At 48.9% G+C, this 25940-nt stretch overlaps 1 protein-coding gene across 1 annotated transcript; it reads right to left on the bottom strand.

The window, feature by feature from the left end:
• Positions 1 to 267: 267 nt before the first annotated feature.
• Positions 268 to 24329, bottom strand: ajm1 (apical junction component 1 homolog). The gene is made up of 2 exons (XM_038270864.1): positions 24134 to 24329; positions 268 to 5256 (listed from the first exon to the last, which is right to left on the bottom strand). The coding sequence occupies exon 2, from the start codon at positions 5200 to 5202 to the stop codon at positions 1933 to 1935; it is 3270 nt and encodes a 1089-aa protein (XP_038126792.1). The 5' UTR covers positions 5203 to 5256; positions 24134 to 24329; the 3' UTR covers positions 268 to 1932.
• Between the last annotated feature and the right edge of the window lie 1611 nt (positions 24330 to 25940).

The raw sequence follows: 25940 nt of genomic DNA, 5'->3' as shown, positions 1-25940 counted from the left end.
TTTAAGCTGCATCACCAAACAAATGCAGATCTTTGGAGGAAAATCTGATTTCCTGCGACGCCTCCCAGTCATTTATTAGACTCTATGAAGATTCATCAAACTCACAGTCTGATCCCTCCAGTGATAAAGACGTTACCTTTAAATCAGACGTCATTCATTGGCCAACAAAGAAAACCGTCTTGCTGCTAATCTCCCAGTTTTTCTCTCAAAGAGCTGGATTAATAATCCAGACTGCCAGGCTTGAACAAACGTCCCTTTGAGAAAATAGAGAAGGCAGTTCCTGTTCCGTTTATTGGACATGGTTTATAAACTGACACACACACATGTTGAAAGTATAAAAAATACAAGATTACAGGATCTTCTAGTGAGGTCTCTTATTGTTTGTGTTTAACATGGTAGATAATAAAAACAGATCTTTCACAGCATTGTATTCATTTTCACAAGCCCATTCATCAAGCTTTTTTTTGCGGTTAGGGAAGAGGAATTAGATCACATGCAGTCAGACTTTTCAGGAACTTTCTACAGAACATTTTCTAGAAAAGGTTTCCAGGTTTTCACCGTACTTTGTGTTGCAGATTGTGAGGGACGGTGAGAAGGAATGAGGATAACAAATGGACATATCTGCTAAGGCCGGTCTGTATCAGACGCTGACAGCCCGACCGCCTTTAGACCTTTAGGAATATTAGCATTCAGTCACAATAAATTCAAGCATTTTTCAAATATTCAAGGTGGGACATTCGGAGAATGCTACAAACACACGGGTAACAGATGAATGGCCGAGTGCTTTCATCAAACATCCATCATGTTTGCCTCTAATGAACCAAAAAGGACATTATACTTACAATAAACCTAATTCAGCACGAATACACAGCTAACTTATTCTGTTCCTACCGTAGAAGCCTAGCATACAGCTACCGAGCCAACGTCTGGCTTACTTGGTTTAAAGGACAAAAACCTCCTATAGTTTATGAAAATATCGATAAAGACGACTGATAAAACTGTCTAAGAACTTGCATCATATGTTGGCGTTTGACCAGGTTGCGTTTTCCGTTACTTTCACTATTCACAGTGTTTGAAGTGAAGCGTTCAGGCCCACGCCTGTAACTGGCACCATGACGACCGCTCTCAAGGGTTCCAAGTACCGCATTGCTCTGCTAATTCTGCAGAGCAAAATAAACTTAAAGAAAAAACTGATATGAGCTTCTGTTAGTCTGCCTTTGGACAGAAGAGTCCATTGATCTTTCATATATACATATATTACTTTCCTCTGATTATTATAGTCTGTGCAACAAGCAGCACAACTAATATCCTTTTTCTAGTCATCATTTAAGCGTTATAAGACTTTATAGTGCCATCAAAAATCTAACTTCTTCACAGATGTATTAGATAATTATCTTTCTATGTATAGATAAATAGATATATGTCATAGATGATATAGCAGATGCTCCACCTGCAGGAATGTGGTTCTTGATTGATGAAATAACTTTGCATAGAAAGTATTTGTGTTGCTAAGAAAATAATGTTTCATTTTTCCAGCATGTCACACCTATAAAGTTAGATATGAAAATATCCATGTTGTACTCACAGATGTAAAAAGGCTCAGAATAAAACAATAATCCTTAGCTTTGGAGATAATAACAAACTACATGTCAGATAAAATAATCCCTACTGAAAGTAACAGTACAGAACCAGGAAAATGACTGAGTGGGCTTAAAGCATTTTCTTTAGGATTAACATAAATACCTAATATACTGGACTTCTGCACCTGATAATTAATATTCTGATAAATAATACTGACCTAGCAGCCATGGACGTATTCAATTCTGATTTTAAAAAATCTGCTGTTGCATCATACATCACTGTTTACAGGCGGACCAATAGAACTATGTGCAACATTTTCTTTTCTGTATTTCTGTACACATATATCTGTCATTAAATGATGTCATCCAGGAGATGCGGTGTGCCCACCCAGTCCAAGGTTCTGGGCTCAGAGGCAGCCATGATCATGCACATGAACTGTTTACCAGTCCGCTTATCAATTGGGTAAATGGTGGTGGGTGTGAACCTTCTGTTGCTCTCCACAAACTCACAGAGGTGCTGATACACGTTTGGGTACTCATGGCGTAGGAAAACCCCTCGCATTCTCAGCTCTCGCTGTATGTTGATAAAACAAATTTCTCGTGCCTTCCGACCTTCTTCTCCTTCCATGTCGATATCTGCGGTTCCCGGGGGGGGAGTAAGGATCAGTGTTTCCATGTCACTCTCTTTCTTGTGAACCTTCCTCTCTGGACTAAAGGAAGCCAATGCAATTTTTGCATATTTTCGAACTGTCGGGGCTTGATTCCTTGGCGACGGTCCATCGGGCAGCTGCTCACCCACGGCGATGGATACATTCAAGATGAAACATTCGTTGGGGTCATACTCGTTGCCAGCCTCCTGCAGCTCATTGCAGTACTCACCCAGGTTGTCCTTAAAGCTTTCAAGCTCACGAAGAGACAGGTATGTAGGAGACATTGGTAAACTGTTCAGGCCATACTGCAGGAAGCTACTGGATGAAGAAGGGTTTGGAAAACCAAGGAAGAGAACCCCTCTTCCTCGAGAAAGGTAGCCAACCTTCGCAATACGGGAGAAAGCTTTGTGGACTTCAACAGTCTCCCGGCAGTGTTTTATAATATGGCGGCACGTGCTTCCAATCCTCCCATACAAGCAGCTTTCTTTATGTATGTCCCAATCCTCTCTACGACAGTTCCTGGAGCAGTAGTAGGTGTAACAGCTGTGGCATGACTTAAAGTAAAGACAAGCATTGAATAAGGTCTCTGTTCTACGGCACTTGTTGTTGGAGCACATCATTGTATCATCCTCATCTGGGCTCTGATCTGGAGAGCACTCCTCTGCGCTTTTCATTGCATCAGCTGCCCCATCCATCTCACGAAAAACATCAGGATTCATTTTGATTGAAGTCGGCTGCTTGTCCAGAGGTGGTGGTTCGTCCGGATCGGCCTTCGAGAATTTTCTGGACAAAGATACCGCTTCTTCTTCATCAATTAACTTCTTTAACTGATCCAAAATCTCCTCACTTGTTCGTCTGCTGGGAGGCTTGTAGTCAGTCACAAGATCTGCTAGGAGTTCGTCGAGCTGCTCAAGGCTTTGCTGAAGCGAGGCATTGTCATGTGTCTTTTCTTTGGTTGAACTTTTGAAATCATGCAGCTCTAAACCGTCAGCGTTTCTGGAGTCAAGAATATCCCAACTGGCGGACCGTCCTTCAGCCTTGTTAAGATTACCTGGCCTCATGTCATTATCAGTGATCGTTATCTCAGGAGTAACAAACCGGAGCTTACTTGAGGGGCTTTTTGAAATCTCTGTTGGGCTTTTGTCAATGAGTGAGCTATCAGACACAGATAAGGCTGCATAGCGTCTTGGTGAACTAGAAAGATTGACTACCACTGGTTGAGGTTTGTCACCTGTGACTGTGGAAGGTTTCCTGGAGTCCAGAAGATCGTCATAGCTCTGACCTCTCTGTACAGGAAGAGGTTGTTCTCTTTCTACACGTGAGTTGAGGATATTGTCCCAAGACCTTGAATAAGATTTGGAATCAGTGCCTATTTTTTGAGGTTCTACACATGGGTTGGTGTACCATGGATTTGGCACGGGCTCTTGTTGGACTCTAGTTGGAGTCATCTGAGATACGTATGACGCTGGATTGGTGGAATAACCAGATGCATCAGAGCCGTACCAGTCATCGGTTTGTGGTGGAATGACTCTAGCATGTCTCCGACCTTCCGTATAGTATGCCCTTGCTGGGACATGGTGCTCTGGAGGCACTGCATACATGTCACTAGAATAAAAAAACCTTGGCTGTACTGTCTGAATTTGATAAGTTCTTGGATCATCACGATACAATATACTTGTGGGGGGTGTACTTATGATGTATGGTCCTGGTTCACTTGCAGCATATGGTTTGGGATACCCTGTCTGCACCGAATATGGGTAGGGCTCCATTTCAGAATAATATGGTCTAGTCGCTACAGCATGTACTATTCGTGTCCTTGGATCTTGCACATATTGTACTTTTGTGGGATTTGCTTTGCCTGGTACATAACGCTGATCGTGATAAAAAGGACCTGGTTTTGGACCAGGAGCAGCGACGTATCTGGCTGCATCATCTGCATAAAAGAATTTGGTTGGCACGTTAGGGCTGGAGTGAGCTCTATGCTCTCTACCATAATAATCACCAGAAGAAGGCATTCTTTGCAAAGGAAGCTCCATGTGTTGCAGGTAATTGTTTGGCATGCTGCGGGAATATTGATACGCTTGCCTACTTTCTGCTCCCATTGAGTCGGTGGGGGTTGGTGTTCTGGAGTAGGAGAAATGACGTGGCACAGTCAGACTCCTCCCAGCACTGTGGTGTCTCTGCCAGGGTATGTCCATTGCAGCTGTTGACTGTTTCCGAGCCGATTGATGGAATGCTGCATCGTCAGGCTTGATGTCCACCCGACACCTGACATGTGGGCTAGTTGCTGGTTTATCCAGACTTCCATCCTCACATTTATCAGAGGTGTAGTGAGGTGAATATCTACTGGTGTCACCAATTTGGGGCTGCAGTTTAATAGGATGTACATCACGCATGTGAGTCCTTGTTGCTGCATAAGATGAATCCCTGTGTGGCGATGCTTCTGCTCTCCAGCGAGAGTCTCTCTGAGCTCTTTGGGACTCTCTTCCTTTCCTTCCTGATGATGAGGATCCTTCAAAAGCCACAGGAGTGAGGCCTGTTTGAGCCCGAGAGGCACTTTTTGACCTGGTCCTTCTTCTGTTTTCAGGAACAACGACTTCGCTCACCCTTTCTGCAGCCACTGATTGAGGAGGAAATTTATCACTGAAAATGTCCGGAGCAGAAAAACGATATCTCTGCTGGCGGCCCAGGGCGTTCCAGGCCACATCTGGGTTGGCTGCATGCCTGTCAGCTTTTCTGTATGGAGACTCCATGGAGGACTTGTGTGATCTGGGAAACTCCAATGACTTATAGTCAAAGGTCCGACAGTGCCTCTTACTACTTTTGCTTTTACTTTCCTCCAGTGTGGTAGAGTGTGTGAAATCACATTGTGCAGAGGGCTGCAATGACTTATAGTGGGAAGATATAGGAATAACTTTTATGTCTCGATGCACAGTTGATCCCAGTATATCAGGAGGGTCTGTACGTGTCATCTTAAAGGGATTCCTTTATTTTTCTCCATGAATTTGCCTCAGTATTGTGGTTGCCTGTGGAAGAAGCAAAAACAGAAATCAAACATTTCTCTCTGCTTATTTAACATGGAGACATATTACAATAAATTTCAATGTCATTATCTATGAGACTATTTTAGGGGATACCAGAAAAAATAATTATACACTATAACACAGAGAGTATTGAATCACCCACCAAATAAATGAATCTAGATGTTAAGTCAGCTTTATACAGCTGGTGACCAGCATTGAAAAACTGGTATTAAGCCAATCACAGGGAAAAAACAGGACAAACAACAGCGCACACACATTGGGTCAAAGTATTATTGGCCCTTTTAACACTCATCAACCAATCATGTCTGGATGTGGGAGGAAGCAGGAGTACCCAGACGGCTACAAAGTGTGCCACAGCACAGCCGCACTGTTGGAGTTCAAAGACAAACAGGCACAAAATGGAGCAGCTCATATTTCAGTGGTGTTAAAATGGATGATGGCTAAACAGCTCTGCAGTCCGCGCTAAACCAAAGATCGGCCAATCGGTGCGACGTAGACATTTGAAAGTTGGTACATTGGTAGAATCCTCCAAACACATGAACAACGTCTCTCTGAGGTCCGCGCCAACAGCCACGAGCAATTCTGCTACTTTAGGTCAGAGGGTCAGTTTTTAAGACCTTTGGCAGTTTACGTTAGTCATCACTTTTAAATGTTTATCTGACATCTCTAAAGCTGAAAAAATACTTTAACTACTTCAAGTACCAACAGAGTTTAAAAAGGAGGTGCCGGGATGCAAGTAGCAAGGAGAAGAGAGAGCAAGAAGAAATTTAAAATATCTCTTCCATCAGTCATCATGGCCAATGTAGATCTTTAGGAAACATCTTAGAAGAACTCCCAGTCCCAGCAAGGACCCATCAGCAATGCAGCATGATGTGTTTGACTGAAACATGGCTGCAGGATCATAGCTCAGACTCCAGCGTCTCTCTGACCGTACCAGCAGGCAGACATTTAAAGAGGACTGGGAAGCTCAGAGGAGGGGGGTTGGCAGAGTTAGAGACCAACAGATGGAGGACATGTTGGCGAGAAGATTCATCACTGCAGCCCAGATGCTGGTTTCCGACTGCTGCTGCCGCCAGCGAGACACCTCTTTACAGCGACCACTAGCTTGCTTGATGTTGCCATGACAACGTAACATCTGTGAACTTGTGTTGATTAGGCCCCAAAATAATTAAATTAAAAGCCAAGTAGTAAAATAAAAAAAGTCAAAATAATTTCCCAAATATTCATAAGAAATTTATAAAATGTGTATTTTTAAAAGATCCCCTCTCGCCACTAGGGGGTGCTGCAGCACCCCCACTTCTGGTGGCTAGTGTGTGGAGCGTCAACAGAGGGTCTTCAGTCAGAAGCTTCTATAGGTCCGCTGCAGACAGACCTCTACAGGAGAGGCTTCCAGCCTACAGTATCAACATCTACATTAAGCTCAGAGTTTCTGCAACATTTAGTTTCCCTTTGGGAATAACAAAGTATTTTTCAACTGAATTGATTTCTAACTATAATCTTATTAGTTTGCTAAATTTTCCCAACTTGTGTCAATCACATACTGTTTGACATAAAAAATACTGTCTGAGAAAAGCTGCTGATATTCATCCAGATTAAAAACAAAACAAAACCAGAACTTTCATTTCTACCAAACGGCACAGCCACAGGCGCCGCTGCCCTGCTTTCTGAGGGAAGAGTGAACGTTTGATCGTTAGCATGAAGGTTAGCATTATCATCAACCGTTGTTACCAGCTGGTAAAGACAGCTCAGCAGAGAGATAATGGATCCCACGTCTTCAACAGAACAATGGTGGCGTTCCGGTCAGCGAGCAATCAGAGCACGTTTTCATGTGGATCCGTCAGGAATGGCGTGGAACACTGGAACCTCCCCCCCCCCGCCCCAAGGCAACCTAATTCTACAGTCTGACTGGATCCTGCCAGCATTTAGCGCCATCTGAAATGTTTCATGTTATTTCCTTTAAATAATAACACCTTGACAGTGTTTGTAAGATATGTTGTTTGAGCAGACTTGGAATGCAACTTCCAGGACTATCCAACATTTTTCTACAATACACTGCACGCTACTTAAATTAGCGAGGAGTATGAGGACTGCATTGTGCTCCGTGCAGAAAGCTGTGCTTTGTTGGTGCTTGATGACCAACAAAGCAGAGAGCTTTTAGCGAAGCGATGGGTTCTACAAAGCCTGGCAAGGAAATAAAATGGTGTGATTGAGGTTCTTTAAATGCTGAGGATGAAACCTTAGAGCTGGCCTTCATTAAAGGACTAAAACTGACTCCCATTCATTTAAAATGTATTTATCATTTTATCTATGCAACTATTATTAATCCTCCTCTGGATCGGTCCTGTAATTCTCACGCTAATGACAGCGTTAATAACATAAAGATGGTTAAAGCTGGGCTGCTAACAGTTAAGCAGTCAGAGATGTTAATTAATGGAAATACTGTTTCTTCTTTCCTGTTTACTGGAATCAGAGAAAAACTTGTTATAGAAACGAACCTGCCATAATTCTGTCAGTGTTTCTGAATGACCTTTTTATTACCAATGATATTCTCATGGCCTCAGATAATGGACTTGTATCTGTGCTCGTCCTGTTGGATCTCAGTGCTGCATTTGATCCAGTTGACCATAATATTCTTTTAGAAAGACTTGAATATTTTGTTGGAATTAAAGGAACAGCACTAGACTGGTTTAAATCTTATCTATCTGATCGAATTCAGTTTTTCATGTTAATGATAGATCTTCAACACGCTCAAAGGTTACCTGTGGAGTACCACAGGGATCAGTGCTAGGACCAATTCTCTTTACTTTATACATGCTCCCAATCGGTAGAGTTATTAGACAGCATGGGATTAATTTCCACTGTTATGCTGATGATACCCAGCTATATCTGTCTATAATCCAGATGAAGCTAACCCATTACATAGATTACAGGCATGTCTGAAGAAATAAAAACCTTTCTGATTCCAACTTCTCACTAAATCACATAAATATCAGACTGATAGAAGATCTGCAACCTCTGAAGGACCTAAGCTTCCTCTAGAAGTCCAGTCTGCTCTGTCAGCGCAACATCTGTACCTTTTTACTTCACATTTATCTCTGCATCAACATCACTCTCATATTAATGTGGAACCTCTTTAGAGTCAGGTAATCTTAAGGAGAATGACCATCAACTCAAATATAAGCCAACCATACGCTACAAACACCAATAACTAATAATCAACTCGGAATTTATCATCTTTTCAATCCTACCTTGTTTTTCTGTTCTGGCAATTCAAAACACAAGCGACTATGGCAGAAAGAGGCTAATTTTATCCGTAAGACTCCACAGAAAAGAAATATCCAGTTTTAATAACCAAGAAATAAACTCCAGTGTCGTGATAATCCCCTAAAGTTTGTTTATTTGTTTGTTTTCTTTTTCCATAAAAAGGAAAAACATAAGGATGAAAACATATAATCCATCTCCATAATGATTCCGCCATTTTAGATAATCTACGTTAATGAACCATGGAAGTCATTTTGGGGGGAATGGAGGGGACACGCCCCCTGCGCTTTTATAAAAGACCGTTTGGTCCCTGACAAGTTTCACTGTCCAAAAACAGTGTAACCCTACGGTACATGGACAATGGTCGAGCACTAGGACCAAGCGGAAAACCGCAGCTCAAGCTGAAGCCCGCCTCCCTGAGTTTAGACCCGCCCACAAGCTCCTGATTGGCCCTCTGTCTTTTCTTGTGTGATTGGCCGTCACTCCTGAGAAGCTCACTTTACCAACATCTGATGCGCCTCTGAATCTGCTCTGTGATTGGTCGGTCAAACACGCTGAAGTTAGTTAGAGTAAAAAGTTCTTTCAACCCTCTCAGAGCACCAGCTGCTCTGACCACTAGGCCAGTGTTTTTCAACCCTGGTCCTCAAGGCACCCTGCCCTGCATGTTCTAGATGTCTCACAGCTTCCACACACCTGTGATCAATTGATAGCAGATTATCAGGCTTTGCTGAACTGCAATCATCTGAATCAGGCTTTGCTGAAGCTCAGAAACATCCAGTCCTTGAGGACCAGGATTGGAAAACACTGCACTAGGCCATGACTCCCCTGATGGGCACCTAAAGGCCTGCTTATCCTCCCCCAGCAGCGTGTTGCAGATATTTTTGATTTCTGCCCAATATTGAAGCGTGGTCTGCGCTATGTTATTACACGCCACGACGCCAGAGGGCCAATCAGGAACTAGCTCTGGGTCTAGATACGGCTAAGGCGGTGAGTAAGTGGGGGAACGGTGGAAGAAGGGTCCCAGCGTTCTCACGCACCTCACTCTGCTAGCTGCTCCATCTTCACCAGTCGTTTTCCACAATGGCGGTCAGACAAACAAAACCAGCCGGTAAGGAACCAAACAGGAAGTACGCATACTGTCTGCGGTCACGTACAGTTTGGCAGAGGTGCAGCAGAGTGTCTGCGGAAGGGGCGGGGCATATCTGCGTTCACTGTGACACATGCAGACCACTTGGTTTCTGAGGATAAACCCGCCTTAAGAAGCAGAAGCTCCTTATTTCAGGACAGCCATCTATAAAGTGATGGATAGTCTGAGGATTGGGTGTCAAAGGTCACCAGGCCGGGACTGAAACCTGCGACGGTGCGTTGAGCAATGAGGCGTCTTCACATGGGCTGCATGCTTCATTCCTGCAGCTGCATCACATGCTTTCTACATCAGTGGTTTCTATGATGCTCTGCTCCTCCTCCTCCTCTGCCTTCGCTGGAATGTTCTTTCATTTTGCGGCTGCAGGCGATGGGATCTTCAGAGAACACTGCTGACCTCATGTTCATGAAGATCAAGCTCATAACGAGCCGCAGTTGTTCCTCAGGAACAAAAAATCTAAGGTTTGAGTCTTTCACAGTTAGGGTTGAACTGCTCCTAGATCTACTTTTCTAGATGCTGATGAAGGTTCTCAGTCATCCAGGTCATAGTCATTCCGTAAAAATTCAAGAAGTATCCACTGGACTTGGTTTTCAAGATTTGAAGACGTTTCTCCACCTTTCCAGGAAGCTTTCTCAATTCAAATGTCTGGATCCGCAGTGAGTTTGAGTCTTATATGGACAACGCCTTGTATCGCTTGGAAACATGCAATGGTAACCGATGAATGGGTCGTTAGTTCCATCGTTAGCCTGTAATATCTGAACCTGTCTATGATTCTAGGGGTCGGTCGTTAAAGGGGGGATTGCCATTAAGGGGGGGATTGTCTCCTGTAATACCTGAAACCCGTCTATGATTGTTAAGGGTTGGTCGTTAAGGAGGTATTGTTCACCGGCTGGGGCGGGTGGGTCCCTCGTTCCTCTGTGATGGGGTGGGGGGTTTGGTGATATCTGGAAGGGATCATGTCTATGATTGCATTGTATGTTTTTGGAAGCTGGAATCTGAGTCCACCACCTCTGTTTAAAGTTGGTTTTTCTCTCTTAACATAGATGGCTTCCTTCACGCCCCTCTCAAACCACCTATTTTCTTTATCTAGAATATGGACATTCTGGTCCTCAAAAGAATGTCCTTTGTCCATAAGGTGTAGGTGTACTGCAGAGTCTTGTCCAGAGGCAGCCGCTCTTCTGTGTTGGGCCATGCGTCTGCGGAGAGGTTGTTTTGTTTCGCCAATATAAAGATCAGAGCATTCCTCGCTGCACTGAACAGCATATACCACTCCGCTCATATTTGGTCTGGGGGTTTTATCTTTCGGATGCACTAGCCTCTGTTTAAGGGTTTGGTTTGGCTTGAAATGTACTGGGATCTTGTGTTTGGAGAAAATCCTCTTGAGCTTTTCAGACACTCCAGCAACATAAGGGATTGTGATGTTTTTGCGTTTAATTTTCCCATCGCTGTCTTCTGTTGCGTGTCTTTTGGATTTCCTTGCTGATTTGATAAAAGCCCAGTTTGGATATCCACAGTTTTGGAGAGCATCTTTGATGTGTTTCTGTTCTTTTTGCTTCCCATCTGTTTTAGTAGGGACATGTTCTGCCCGGTGTTGTAAGGTTCTGATGACTGAGAGATTGTGTTCCAGTGGGTGGTGTGAGTCACCACCCACTGTATATGCTGTTCAGTGCAGCGAGGAATGCTCTGATCTTTAGACGGGTTTCAGGTATTACAGGAGACAATCCCCCCCTTAATGGCAATCCCCCCTTTAACGACCGACCCCTAGAATCATAGACAGGTTCAGATATTACAGGCTAACGATGGAACTAACGACCCATTCATCGGTTACCATTGCATGTTTCCAAGCGATACAAGGCTTTGTCCATATAAGACTCAAACTCACTGCGGATCCAGACATTTGAATTGAGAAAGCTTCCTGGAGAGGTGGAGAAACGTCTTCAAATCTTGAAAACCAAGTCCAGTGGATACTTTTTGAATTTTTACGGAATACTTTTCTAGATGTTAGAATGACTCTGTTACTCTTAAGGCATGTGAGATCAAACCCTCGTAATAAAGACGTGTGATGACATCACCACGGCAGCTTCAGCTTCCAAACAGGCCAACATGGCCATTGGGTGACCTCATCATCGAGCCACGCATGTAGAACAGGAAGTGACACGTTTTAGAAGTGGATTTGATTGATTGACAGGCTTTGATGACCCTGGAAACAGAGGCGGTCCTTTAAAAAACAGACTTTATGGTCTTCTAAATATGACCTCGGATTGTATGTCAAATTTACTGCGTGTAAGTTCAACTTTTAATTTCCTTTACTTTCATTGAATGCGTTAGAATTAATTAGTAAATCTAGATTTATTTGAATTCGATTCACCAAATAGTTTTATTTAAACAATTTAAAGACGGATGAAATCAAAAGGAGAAACTTTTTTCTGTCACTGAATATTGTTTCCCTGTCGACTGAACAGCAAGAAGCATGAAGGTTCTGGGTTTGATTCCCGGTCCCAGGTCTTTCTGCATGTTCTCTCTGTGCAGCGTGGTTCTCTCTGGGTACTCCAGCTTCCTTCCACAGACCAGAAACAGACTGATAGAGCAACTGGCTTCTCTAGATCCTCCATGTGTCTGAAACTCCTCAACTCCTGAGTCCCAAAAGCAAACAGAGCCACTCCTCTTCCAGCCTCCATCAGGCAGCCTCCATCAGAATGCATCCATCAGGCAACCTCCATCAGGCAACCTCTATCAGGCAACCTCCATCAGGCAACCTCCATCAGGCAGCCTCCATCAGAATGCATCCATCAGGCAACCTCCATCAGGCAACCTCCATCAGGCAGCCTCCATCAGGCAACCTCCATCAGGCAACCTCTATCAGGCAACCTCCATCAGGCAGCCTCCATCAGGCAACCTCCATCAGGTAGCCTCCATCATAGCCTCCACCAGGCAGCCTCCATCAGGCAACCTCCATCAGGCAACCTCTATCAGGCAACCTCCATCAGGCAGCCTCCATCAGGCAACCTCCATCAGGCAACCTCCATCAGGCAGCCTCCATCAGGCAACCTCCATCAGGCAACCTCCATCAGGCAGCCTCCATCAGGCAACCTCTATCAGGCAACCTCCATCAGGCAGCCTCCATCAGGCAACCTCCATCAGGTAGCCTCCACCAGGCAGCCTCCATCAGGCAACCTCCATCAGGCAACCTCCATCAGGCAGCCTCCATCAGGCAACATCCATCAGGCAGCCTCCACCAGGCAGCCTCCATCAGGCAACCTCCATCAGGCAACCTCCATCAGGCAGCCTCCATCAGGCAGCCTCCATCAGGCAACCTCCATCAGGCAGCCTCCATCAGGCAGCCTCCATCAGGCAGCCTCCATCAGGCAACCTCCATCAGGCAGCCTCCATCAGGCAACCTCCATCAGGCAACCTCCATCAGGCAGCCTCCATCATGCAGCCTCCATCAGGTAACCTCAATCACAGCCTCCATCAGACAACCTCCATCATAGCCTCCATCATAACCTCCGTCATGCAGCCTCGATTAGGCAACCTCCATTAGGCAACCTCCATCAGGCAGCCTCCATCAGAAAGCCTCCATCAGGTAGCCTTCATCGTTCAGCCTCCATCAGAAAGCCTCCATCATAACCTCCATCATGCTGCCTCCATCACAGCCTCCATCATTCAGCCTCCATCATAGCCTCCACCAGGAAGCCTCCATCAAAGCCTCAATCAGGCAGCCTCCATCAGGTAACCTCAAACACAGCCTCCATCAGGCAACCTCCATCAGGCAAACTCCATCAGCAAACCTCCATCAGCCAACCTCCATCAGGCAACCTCCATCAGCCAACCTCTATCAGGCAACCTCCATCAGGCAGCCTCCATCCGGCAACCTCCATCAGGCAACCTCTATCAGGCAACCTCCATCAAGCAGCCTCCATCAGGCAACCTCCATCAGGCAGCCTCCATCATGCAGCCTCCATCAGGTAGCCTCCACCAGGCAGCCTTCATTAGGCAACCTCCATCAGGCAGCCTCCATTAAAGCCTCAATCAGGCAGCCTCCATCAGGCAGCCTCCATCAGGCAACCTCCATCAGGCAGCCTCCATCAGGCAACCTCCATCAAAGCCTCAATCAGGCAGCCTCCATCAGGCAGCCTCCATCAGGCAGCCTCCATCAGGCAACCTCCATCAGGCAACCTCCATCAGGCAGCCTCCATCATGCAGCCTCCATCAGGTAGCCTCCACCAGGCAGCCTTCATTAGGCAACCTCCATCAGGCAGCCTCCATCAAAGCCTCAATCAGGCAGCCTCCATCAGGCAGCCTCCATCATGCAGCCTCCATCAGGTAGCCTCCACCAGGCAGCCTTCATTAGGCAACCTCCATCAGGCAGCCTCCATCAAAGCCTCAATCAGGCAGCCTCCATCAGGCAGCCTCCATCAGGCAGCCTCCATCAGGCAGCCTCCATCAGGCAACCTCCATCAGGCAGCCTCCATCATGCAGCCTCCATCAGGTAGCCTCCATCAAAGCCTCAATCAGGCAGCCTTCATCAGGTAACCTCAATCACAGCCTCCATCAGACAACCTCCATCATAGCCTCCATCATAACCTCCGTCATGCAGCCTCGATTAGGCAACCTCCATTAGGCAACCTCCATCAGGCAGCCTCCATCAGAAAGCCTCCATCAGGTAACCTCCATCACAGCCTCCATCAGACAGCCTCCATCATGCAACCTCCATCATTCAGCCTCCATCAGAAAGCCTCCATCAGGTAACCTCCATCACAGCCTCCATCAGACAGCCTCCATCATGCAACCTCCATCATTCAGCCTCCATCAGAAAGCCTCCATCATATCCTCCATCATGCAGCCTCCATCAGGCAGCCTCCATTAGGCAACCTCCATCATGCAGCCTCCATCACAGCCTCCATCACAGCCTCCATCGTTCAGCCTCCATCATTCAGCCTCCATCAGGTAGCCTCCATCGTTCAGCCTCCATCAGAAAGCCTCCATCATAACCTCCATCATGCAGCCTCCATCAGGCAGCCTCCATCATTCAGCCTCCATCAGAAAGCCTCCATCATGCAGCCTCCATCATTCAGTCTCCATCAGACAACCTCCATCATAGCCTCCATCAGGCAGCCTCCATCGTTCAGCCTCCATCAGAAAGCCTCCATCATAACCTCCATCATGCAGCCTCCATCAGGCAGCCTCCATCATTCAGCCTCCATCAGAAAGCCTCCATCATGCAGCCTTCATCATTCAGTCTCCATCAGACAACCTCCATCATAGCCTCCATCAGGCAGCCTCCATCAGGCAGCCTCCATCAGACAACCTCCATCATAGCCTCAATCATAACCTCCGTCATGCAGCCTCGATTAGGCAACCTCCATTAGGCAACCTCCATTAGGCAACCTCCATCAGGCAGCCTCCATCAGAAAGCCTCCATCAGGTAGCCTCCATTGTTCAGCCTCCATCAGAAAGCCTCCATCATAACCTCCATCATGCAGCCTCCATCAGGCAGCCTCCATCATTCAGCCTCCATCAGAAAGCCTCCATCATGCAGCCTCCATCACAGCCTCCATCATTCAGCCTCCATCACAGCCTCCATCATTCAGCCTCCATCAGACAACCTCCATCATAGCCTCCATCATAGCCTCCATCAGGCAGCCTCCATCAGACAACCTCCATCATAGCCTCCATCATAACCTCCGTCATGCAGCCTCGATTAGGCAACCTCCATCAGAAAGCCTCCATCATAGCCTCCATCATAACCTCCGTCATGCAGCCTCAATCAGGCAACCTCCATCAGAAAGCCTCCATCATAACCTCCGTCATGCAGCCTCAATCAGGCAGCCTCCATCAGCCAACCTCCATCAGCCAACCTCCATCAGGCAACCTCCATCAGGCAGCCTCCATCAGGCAACCTCCATCAGGCAACCTCTATCAGGCAACCTCCATCAACCAGCCTCCATCAGGCAACCTCCATCAGGCAGCCTCCATCATGCAGCCTCCATCAGGTAGCCTCCACCAGGCAGCCTTCATTAGGCAGCCTCCATCAGACAGCCTCCATCAAAGCCTCAATCAGGCAGCCTCCATCAAAGCCTCAATCAGGCAGCCTCCATCAGGCAGCCTCCATCAGGCAACCTCCATCAGGCAGCCTCCATCATGCAGCCTCCATCAGGTAGCCTCCACCAGGCAGCCTCCATCATGCAGCCTCCATCAGGCAACCTCCATCAGGCAGCCTCCATCATGCAGCCTCCATCAGGCAGCCTCCATCAGACAGCCTCCATCAAAGCCTCAATCAGGCAGCCTCCATCAGGCAACCTCCATCAGGCAGCCTCCATCATAGCCTCCACCAGGCAGCCTCCATCAGGCAACCTCCATCAGGTAGCCTCCATCATAGCCTCCACCAGGCAACCTCCATCAGGTAGCCTCCATCATAGCCTCCATCAGGCAACCTCCATCAGGTAGCCTCCATCATAGCCTCCATCAGGCAACCTCCATCAGGCAACCTCCATCAGGCAGCCTCCATCAGGCAGCCTCCATCAGGCAACCTCCATCAGGCAGCCTCCATCAGGCAACCTCCATCAGGCAGCCTCCATCAGGCAGCCTCCATCAGGCAGCCTCCATCAGGCAACCTCCATCAGGCAGCCTCCATCAGGCAGCCTCCATCAGGCAACCTCAATCAGGCAGCCTCCATCAGGCAACCTCCATCAGGCAGCCTCCATCAGGCAGCCTCCATCAGGCAACCTCCATCAGGCAGCCTCCATCAGGCAACCTCCATCAGGCAACCTCCATCAGGCAGCCTCCATCATGCAGCCTCCATCAGGTAACCTCCATCATAGCCTCCATCATAACCTCCGTCATGCAGCCTCGATTAGGCAACCTCCATTAGGCAACCTCCATCAGGCAGCCTCCATCAGAAAGCCTCCATCAGGTAACCTCCATCATTGAGCCTCCATCAGACAGCCTCCATCAGACAACCTCCATCATAGCCTCCATCATAACCTCCGTCATGCAGCCTCGATTAGGCAACCTCCATTAGGCAACCTCCATCAGGCAGCCTCCATCGTTCAGCCTCCATCAGAAAGCCTCCATCATAACCTCCATCATGCAACCTCCATCACAGCCTCCATCATTCAGCCTCCATCAGAAAGCCTCCACCAGGCTGCCTCCATCAAAGCCTCAATCAGGCAGCCTCCATCAGGTAACCTCAATCACAGCTTCCATCAGCCAACCTCCATCAGCCAACCTCCATCAGGCAACCTCCATCAGCCAACCTCTATCAGGCAACCTCCATCAGGCAGCCTCCATCAGGCAACCTCCATCAGGCAACCTCTATCAGGCAACCTCCATCAAGCAGCCTCCATCAGGCAACCTCCATCAGGCAGCCTCCATCATGCAGCCTCCATCAGGCAGCCTTCATTAGGCAACCTCCATCAGGCAGTCTCCATCAGGCAACCTCCATCAGGCAACCTCCATCAGGCAGCCTCCATCAGGCAACCTCCATCAGGCAACCTCCATCAGGCAACCTCTATCAGGCAACCTCCATCAAGCAGCCTCCATCAGGCAACCTCCATCAGGCAACCTCTATCAGGCAACCTCTATCAGGCAACCTCCATCAAGCAGCCTCCATCAGGCAACCTCCATCAAGCAGCCTCCATCAGGCAACCTCCATCAAACAGCCTCCATCAAGCAGCCTCCATCAGGCAACCTCCATCAGGCAACCTCTATCAGGCAACCTCCATCAAGCAGCCTCCATCAGGCAACCTCCATCAGGCAGCCTCCATCATGCAGCCTCCATCAGGCAGCCTTCATTAGGCAACCTCCATCAGGCAGCCTCCATCAAAGCCTCTATCAGGCAACCTCCATCAGGCAGCCTCCATCAGGCAACCTCCATCAGGCAGCCTCCATCATCCAGCCTCCATCAGGTAGCCTCCATCAAAGCCTCAATCAGGCAGCCTTCATCAGGTAACCTCAATCACAGCCTCCATCAGACAACCTCCATCATAGCCTCCGTCATGCAGCCTCGATTAGGCAACCTCCATTAGGCAACCTCCATCAGGTAGCCTCCATCGTTCAGCCTCCATCAGAAAGCCTCCATCAGGTAGCCTCCATCGTTCAGCCTCCATCAGAAAGCCTCCATCATAACCTCCATCATGCAGCCTCCATCAGGCAGCCTCCATCATTCAGCCTCCATCACAGCCTCCATCATTCAGCCTCCATCAGACAACCTCCATCATAGCCTCCATCAGGCAGCCTCCATCAGGCAGCCTCCATCAGACAACCTCCATCATGCAGCCTCCATCAGGTAGCCTCCATCAGACAACCTCCATCATAACCTCCGTCATGCAGCCTCGATTAGCCAACCTCCATCAGAAAGCCTCCATCAGGTAACCTCCATCACAGCCTCCATCAGACAGCCTCCATCAGGCAGCCTCCATCATGCAGCCTCCATCATGCAGCCTCCATCAGACAACCTCCATCAGGCAACCTCCATCATGCAGCCTCCATCATGCAGCCTCCATCAAGCAGCCTCCATCATGCAGCCTCCATCAGGCAGCCTCCATCATGCAGCCTCCATCATGCAGCCTCCATCAGGCAGCCTCCATCATGCAGCCTCCATCAGACAGCCTCCATCATGCAGCCTCCATCAGGCAGCCTCCATCATGCAGCCTCCATCATGCAGCCTCCATCAGGCAGCCTCCATCATGCAGCCTCCATCATGCAGCCTCCATCAGACAACCTCCATCAGGCAGCCTCCATCATGCAGCCTCCATCAAGCAGCCTCCATCAGGCAACCTCCATCAGGCAACCTCCATCAAGCAGCCTCCATCAGGCAACCTCCATCAGGCAGCCTCCATCATGCAGCCTCCATCAGGCAGCCTTCATTAGGCAACCTCCATCAGGCAGCCTCCATCAAAGCCTCTATCAGGCAACCTCCATCAGGCAGCCTCCATCAGGCAACCTCCATCAGGCAGCCTCCATCATCCAGCCTCCATCAGGTAGCCTCCATCAAAGCCTCAATCAGGCAGCCTTCATCAGGTAACCTCAATCACAGCCTCCATCAGACAACCTCCATCATAGCCTCCATCATAACCTCCGTCATGCAGCCTCGATTAGGCAACCTCCATTAGGCAACCTCCATCAGGTAGCCTCCATCGTTCAGCCTCCATCAGAAAGCCTCCATCAGGTAGCCTCCATCGTTCAGCCTCCATCAGAAAGCCTCCATCATGCAGCCTCCATCAGGCAGCCTCCATCATTCAGCCTCCATCAGAAAGCCTCCATCATGCAGCCTCCATCACAGCCTCCATCATTCAGCCTCCATCAGACAACCTCCATCATAGCCTCCATCAGGCAGCCTCCATCAGGCAGCCTCCATCATGCAGCCTCCATCAGACAACCTCCATCATAGCCTCCATCAGGCAGCCTCCATCAGACAACCTCCATCATGCAGCCTCCATCAGGTAGCCTCCATCAGACAACCTCCATCATAACCTCCGTCATGCAGCCTCGATTAGGCAACCTCCATTAGGCAACCTCCATTAGGCAACCTCCATCAGGCAGCCTCCATCAGAAAGCCTCCATCAGGTAGCCTCCATTGTTCAGCCTCCATCAGAAAGCCTCCATCAGACAACCTCCATCATAGCCTCCATCATAGCCTCCATCAGGCAGCCTCCATCAGACAACCTCCATCATAGCCTCCATCATAACCTCCGTCATGCAGCCTTGATTAGGCAACCTCCATCAGAAAGCCTCCATCATAACTCCGTCATGCAGCCTCAATCAGGCAACCTCCATCAGAAAGCCTCCTTCATAACCTCCGTCATGCAGCCTCAATCACAGCCTCCATCAGGCAGCCTCCATCATGCAACCTCCATCAGACAGCCTCCATCAGACAGCCTCCATCAGACAACCTCCATCAGACAACCTCCATCATAGCCTCCATCATAACCTCCGTCATGCAGCCTCGATTAGGCAACCTCCATTAGGCAACCTCCATCAGGCAGCCTCCATCAGACAGCCTCCATCAGGCAGCCTCCATCAGGCAGCCTCCATCAGGCAACCTCCATCAGGCAGCCTCCATCAGAAAGCCTCAATCAGGTAACCTCCATCATAGCCTCCATCACAGCCTCCATCAGACAGCCTCCATCAGGCAGCCTCCATCAGGCAGCCTCCATCAGGTAACCTCCATCAAAGCCTCCATCACAGCCTCCATCAGACAGCCTCCATCAGGCAGCCTCCATCAGGCAGCCTCCATCAGGTAGCCTCCATCAGAAAGCCTCCATCAGAAAGCCTCCATCATAACCTCCATCATGCAGCCTCCATCACAGCCTCCATCATTCAGCCTCCATCAGAAAGCCTCCATCATAACCTCCATCATGCAGCCTCCATCACAGCCTTCATCATTCAGCCTCCATCAGAAAGCCTCCATCAGACAACCTCCATCATAGCCTCCATCATAGCCTCCATCAGGCAGCCTCCATCAGACAACCTCCATCAGGTAGCCTCCATCAGACAACCTCCATCATAGCCTCCATCAGGCAGCCTCCATCAGACAACCTCCATCAGAAAGCCTCCATCAGGTAGCCTCCATCATAGCCTCCATCATAGCCTCCATCAGGCAGCCTCCATCAGACAACCTCCATCATAGCCTCCATCATAACCTCCGTCATGCAGCCTCGATTAGGCAACCTCCATTAGGCAACCTCCATCAGGTAGCCTCCATCGTTCAGCCTCCATCAGAAAGCCTCCATCATAACCTCCATCATGCAGCCTCCATCAGGCAGCCTCCATCAGAAAGCCTCCATCATAACCTCCATCATAGCCTCCACCAGGCAGCCTTCATCATGCAGCCTCCATCATGCAGCCTCCATCAGGTAGCCTCCATCATAGCCTCCATCATGCAGCCTCCATCATGCAGCCTCCATCATGCAGCCTCCATCAGGTAGCCTCCATCATGTAGCCTCCATCAGACAACCTCCATCAGGCAGCCTCCATCAGGTAGCCTCCATCAGACAACCTCCATCAGGCAGCCTCCATCAGGTAGCCTCCATCAGGCAGCCTCCATCAGGTAGCCTCCATCAGACAACCTCCATCATAGCCTCCATCAGGCAGCCTCCATCAGAAAGCCTCCATCAGGTAGCCTCCATCATAGCCTCCATCATAGCCTCCATCAGGCAGCCTCCATCAGACAACCTCCATCATAGCCTCCATCATAACCTCCGTCATGCAGCCTCGATTAGGCAACCTCCATCATGCAGCCTCCATCATAGCCTCCATCATAGCCTCCATCATAGCCTCCATCATGCAGCCTCCATCATAGCCTCCATCATAGCCTCCATCAGGCAGCCTCCATCAGACAACCTCCATCAGGTAGCCTCCATCAGACAACCTCCATCATAGCCTCCATCATAACCTCCGTCATGCAGCCTCGATTAGGCAACCTCCATCATTCAGCCTCCATCATTCAGCCTCCATCATTCAGCCTCCATCAGACAACCTCCATCATAGCCTCCATCATAGCCTCCATCAGGCAGCCTCCATCAGACAACCTCCATCAGGTAGCCTCCATCAGGTAGCCTCCATCAGACAACCTCCATCAGGCAGCCTCCATCAGGTAGCCTCCATCAGACAGCCTCCATCAGGTAGCCTCCATCATAGCCTCCATCAGGCAGCCTCCATCAGACAACCTCCATCAGAAAGCCTCCATCAGGTAGCCTCCATCATAGCCTCCATCAGGCAGCCTCCATCAGACAACCTCCATCATAGCCTCCATCATAACCTCCGTCATGCAGCCTCGATTAGGCAACCTCCATTAGGCAACCTCCATCAGGTAGCCTCCATCGTTCAGCCTCCATCAGAAAGCCTCCATCATAACCTCCATCATTCAGCCTCCATCATTCAGCCTCCATCAGACAACCTCCATCATAGCCTCCTTCATAGCCTCCATCATGCAGCCTTCATCAGACAACCTCCATCAGGTAGCCTCCATCAGGTAGCCTCCATCAGACAACCTCCATCAGGCAGCCTCCATCAGGTAGCCTCCATCAGGCAGCGTCCATCAGGTAGCCTCCATCAGACAACCTCCATCATAGCCTCCATCAGGCAGCCTCCATCAGGCAGCCTCCATCAGACAACCTCCATCAGAAAGCCTCCATCAGGTAGCCTCCATCATAGCCTCCATCATAGCCTCCATCAGGCAGCCTCCATCAGGCAGCCTCCATCAGACAACCTCCATCATAGCCTCCATCATAGCCTCCATCAGGCAGGCTCCATCAGACAACCTCCATCATAGCCTCCATCATAACCTCCGTCATGCAGCCTCGATTAGGCAACCTCCATTAGGCATCCTCCATCAGGTAGCCTCCATCGTTCAGCCTCCATCAGAAAGCCTCCATCATAACCTCCATCATGCAGCCTCCATCAGGCAGCCTCCATCAGAAAGCCTCCATCAGGTAACCTCCATCACAGCCTCCACCAGGCAGCCTTCATCATGCAGCCTCCATCATGCAGCCTCCATCAGGTAGCCTCCATCATAGCCTCCACCAGGCAGCCTTCATCATGCAGCCTCCATCATGCAGCCTCCATCAGGTAGCCTCCATCATGCAGCATCCATCATGCAGCCTTCATCATGCAGCCTCCATCAGGTAGCCTCCATCATAGCCTCCATCATGCAGCCTCCATCAGGTAGCCTCCATCATAGCCTCCATCATGCAGCCTCCATCAGGCAGCCTCCATCATGCAGCATCCATCATGCAGCCTTCATCAGGCAGCCTCCATCAGGTAGCCTCCATCATGTAGCCTCCATCAGACAACCTCCATCAGGCAGCCTCCATCAGGTAGCCTCCATCAGGCAGCCTCCATCAGGTAGCCTCCATCAGGTAGCCTCCATCAGGCAGCCTCCATCAGGTAGCCTCCATCAGGTAGCCTCCATCAGGCAGCCTCCATCAGGTAGCCTCCATCAGGTAGCCTCCATCAGCTAGCCTCCATCATGCAGCCTCCATCATGCAGCCTCCATCATGCAGCCTCCATCATCCAGCCTCCATCAGGTAGCCTCCATCAGGTAGCCTCCATCATGCAGCCTCCATCATGCAGCCTCCATCATAGCCTCCATCATGCAGCCTCCATCATGCAGCCTCCATCATGCAGCCTCCATCAGGTAGCTTCCATCATGCAGCCTCCATCATCCAGCCTCCATCAGGTAGCCTCCATCAGGTAGCCTCCATCATGCAGCCTCCATCATCCAGCCTCCATCAGGTAGCCTCCATCAGGTAGCCTCCATCATGCAGCCTCCATCATAGCCTCCATCATGCAGCCTCCATCATAGCCTCCATCATGCAGCCTCCATCATTCAGCCTCCATCAGGTAGCTTCCATCATGCAGCCTCCATCATCCAGCCTCCATCAGGTAGCCTCCATCAGGTAGCCTCCATCAGGTAGCCTCCATCATGCAGCCTCCATCATGCAGCCTCCATCATGCAGCCTCCATCATCCAGCCTCCATCAGGTAGCCTCCATCAGGTAGCCTCCATCATGCAGCCTCCATCAGGTAGCCTCCATCAGGTAGCCTCCATCAGGTAGCCTCCATCATGCAGCCTCCATCATGCAGCCTCCATCAGGTAGCCTCCATCAGGTAGCCTCCATCATGCAGCCTCCATCATGCAGCCTCCATCAGGTAGCCTCCATCAGGTAGCCTCCATCATGCAGCCTCCATCATGCAGCCTCCATCATGCAGCCTCCATCATGCAGCCTCCATCAGGTAGCCTCCATCAGGTAGCCTCCATCATGCAGCCTCCATCATGCAGCCTCCATCATAGCCTCCATCATGCAGCCTCCATCAGGTAGCCTCCATCATGCAGCCTCCATCATGCAGCCTCCATCATGCAGCCTCCATCATAGCCTCCATCATAGCCTCCATCATAGCCTCCATCAGGTAGCCTCCATCATGCAGCCTCCATCAGGTAGCCTCCATCATGCAGCCTCCATCATGCAGCCTCCATCATAGCCTCCATCATAGCCTCCATCATAGCCTCCATCATAGCCTCCATCATAGCCTCCATCATGCAGCCTCCATCAGGTAGCCTCCATCATGCAGCCTCCATCAGGTAGCCTCCATCATGCAGCCTCCATCATGCAGCCTCCATCATAGCCTCCATCATAGCCTCCATCATAGCCTCCATCATAGCCTCCATCATGCAGCCTCCATCAGGTAGCCTCCATCATGCAGCCTCCATCATAGCCTCCATCAAGCAGCCTCCATCATAGCCTCCATCATAGCCTCCATCATAGCCTCCATCATCCTCTGCAGTCACAGTCAGAGGATGGAGGCCTCCTGAATCCTTCCTGCTCTGCTGAGGACCAGTGAACCTCTCGGTACCGAATGGATCTGCTCTCTAAGGACTTCTTGCCGCAGTAGCTGGAGGCTGAGCTGGATGTGATCACCGCATCGTCACGCACAGATTAATGGATGTTCTTACCGCATTAAGGCCGCGTTTCTCCAATTTCTGTCCGGGTTGCGGTTCCTGGATGACGCCATCTGAATGTGGGCTTCACGGTTAAACCGCTAAAAGCCGCTTATCGCTCACTTTACTCCTTTCGCCCTGATCCCGCATCGCCATCAATCTCTGTGCATCAGAGCTGCGCAGCGGCGATGCAGCGACCGCAGCTCTGCCTCACCCCTCCCTCTGCTCCCTCACCCCTCCCTCCCTCCCTGCTCCTCCTCCCCCTCCCTCTGCTCCCCCTCCCTCTCCCTCTGCCATCCCCCCCGCGCTCCTCTCCTCCTCCCCTCCCTCTGCTCCCCCTCCTTCCCTCTGCTAAACTAAACGCTAAATGCAACTAACAACTAAATATATTTAGATTTTCTTTTTTATATAATTAAAGATATATTTTATTTCAACTGTTCTATTTCATGTCTGCACTTTTATTCTCATTTTCTAATTTAAACCAGTAATATTTAATTTTTACTGGAATGCTGTTTTATATTCTTTCTGATTTTCTGAAGGATCAGAATCCAGTTTATTTATAGGCAGGTTTGAACTTAAAGTAATTTGACTTCATGTTGATGGTGCAGAGAAACTAGATATATATAACCAGAATACAGGATTTATAGATCTATACTATAGAAAACAAACTATATATGAGGAGTCACCAATTAAAACTCATCAGGGTCCGAATAAAGAAAATCATCAACCAGAAAAGGTCCAGAGACATTTTTAATTAGAATCTGTTAATTTAAACAGAATTTAACACTGAAATAAAATGAGGTGTTTATGCATCCATGTTATGCATTGAATTTTTCAATAAAAAAAAAGAAATAGAAAATTTTTCCATTTTAAAATCTAAACTGTTTTTAAAGTAGAGATCAACAATCGTTCAGTTTGGTTTATAGATAATTTCCTGATTCCCATATTTTCTCAAACCCCTGAACTGATGGTTTGTTCTTTTCTTTCTTTTTTCTGTCTTAATGCTGGCAGTGGGCTTTAGGCTGCCCTGCAAGGCTTTAAACCTGGGTTTAACCGGAGACTAAGCCATTCTCAAGCACATATCAAGGAGCTCATTTTGAGCCTGGATCCAGATTTATTGTTGATTCTGTTCATGGTGGAGAATCCTGCTTCACAGCAGCAGGTTGAGCCAAACATCCTCTAAATGTGCAGGGTCATCTTTGAGCACGCCATTTCACTTTTCTTTCACCAGTTCACCGCAGTTCTTCCAGCAGTCCACACTTTCTCTGCTCTCTTTTTCTCATGGTCTTCTCCTTCTTTCCCATCGCCCGGCTTGCCACAGGTTTGCCTGCTGTGTCTAACAGTAGCAGCAGCAGCAACCCAGACTGACAGCTCATTGGCTCATTTGGATCACGTGCAGCCTGGAGCCGGACGCTCCCCAGGGCTTTACCGTATTAACAGGAGAAGAGGAGCAAGTGAAGTTAGACACTGCTGTCGGACAACATGCTGTAGTTTATAAATGTTTTAAATCAGGTTGGGTCCGGATCCGGACCGTGGTCCGCTAATACCTGTGCTATAGACAATATATAGTATATAGATATATAATATACAGAGTAGACTGTTCATTAATGTAAGGCAGGAGGTCTGGAGATGCTGTGTTGGTGTAACTTCTGGGTCCTAAATGAGGTAGGGAGAGAGGCAGGCGGGGGTCTCTGGGCCTGGTAGCAGATGGGAAGAAGGTGAGCTTTGGTCCTGATGGGGCGCAGCTTCCTGCCAGAGAGGAGGGACTGAAATAGTTTGTGGCTGGGTGGGGGGGATCAGCCACAATCTTCCCTGCAGGCCT

The sequence above is a fragment of the Cyprinodon tularosa genome, unplaced genomic scaffold (assembly GCF_016077235.1).
Source record: "Cyprinodon tularosa strain WSP-4 unplaced genomic scaffold, ASM1607723v1 ctg780, whole genome shotgun sequence".
NCBI classification, from domain to species: domain Eukaryota; kingdom Metazoa; phylum Chordata; class Actinopteri; order Cyprinodontiformes; family Cyprinodontidae; genus Cyprinodon; species Cyprinodon tularosa.
The sequence above is the reverse complement of the archived record's forward strand: the minus strand, read 5'-3'. Positions and strand labels throughout refer to the sequence as shown.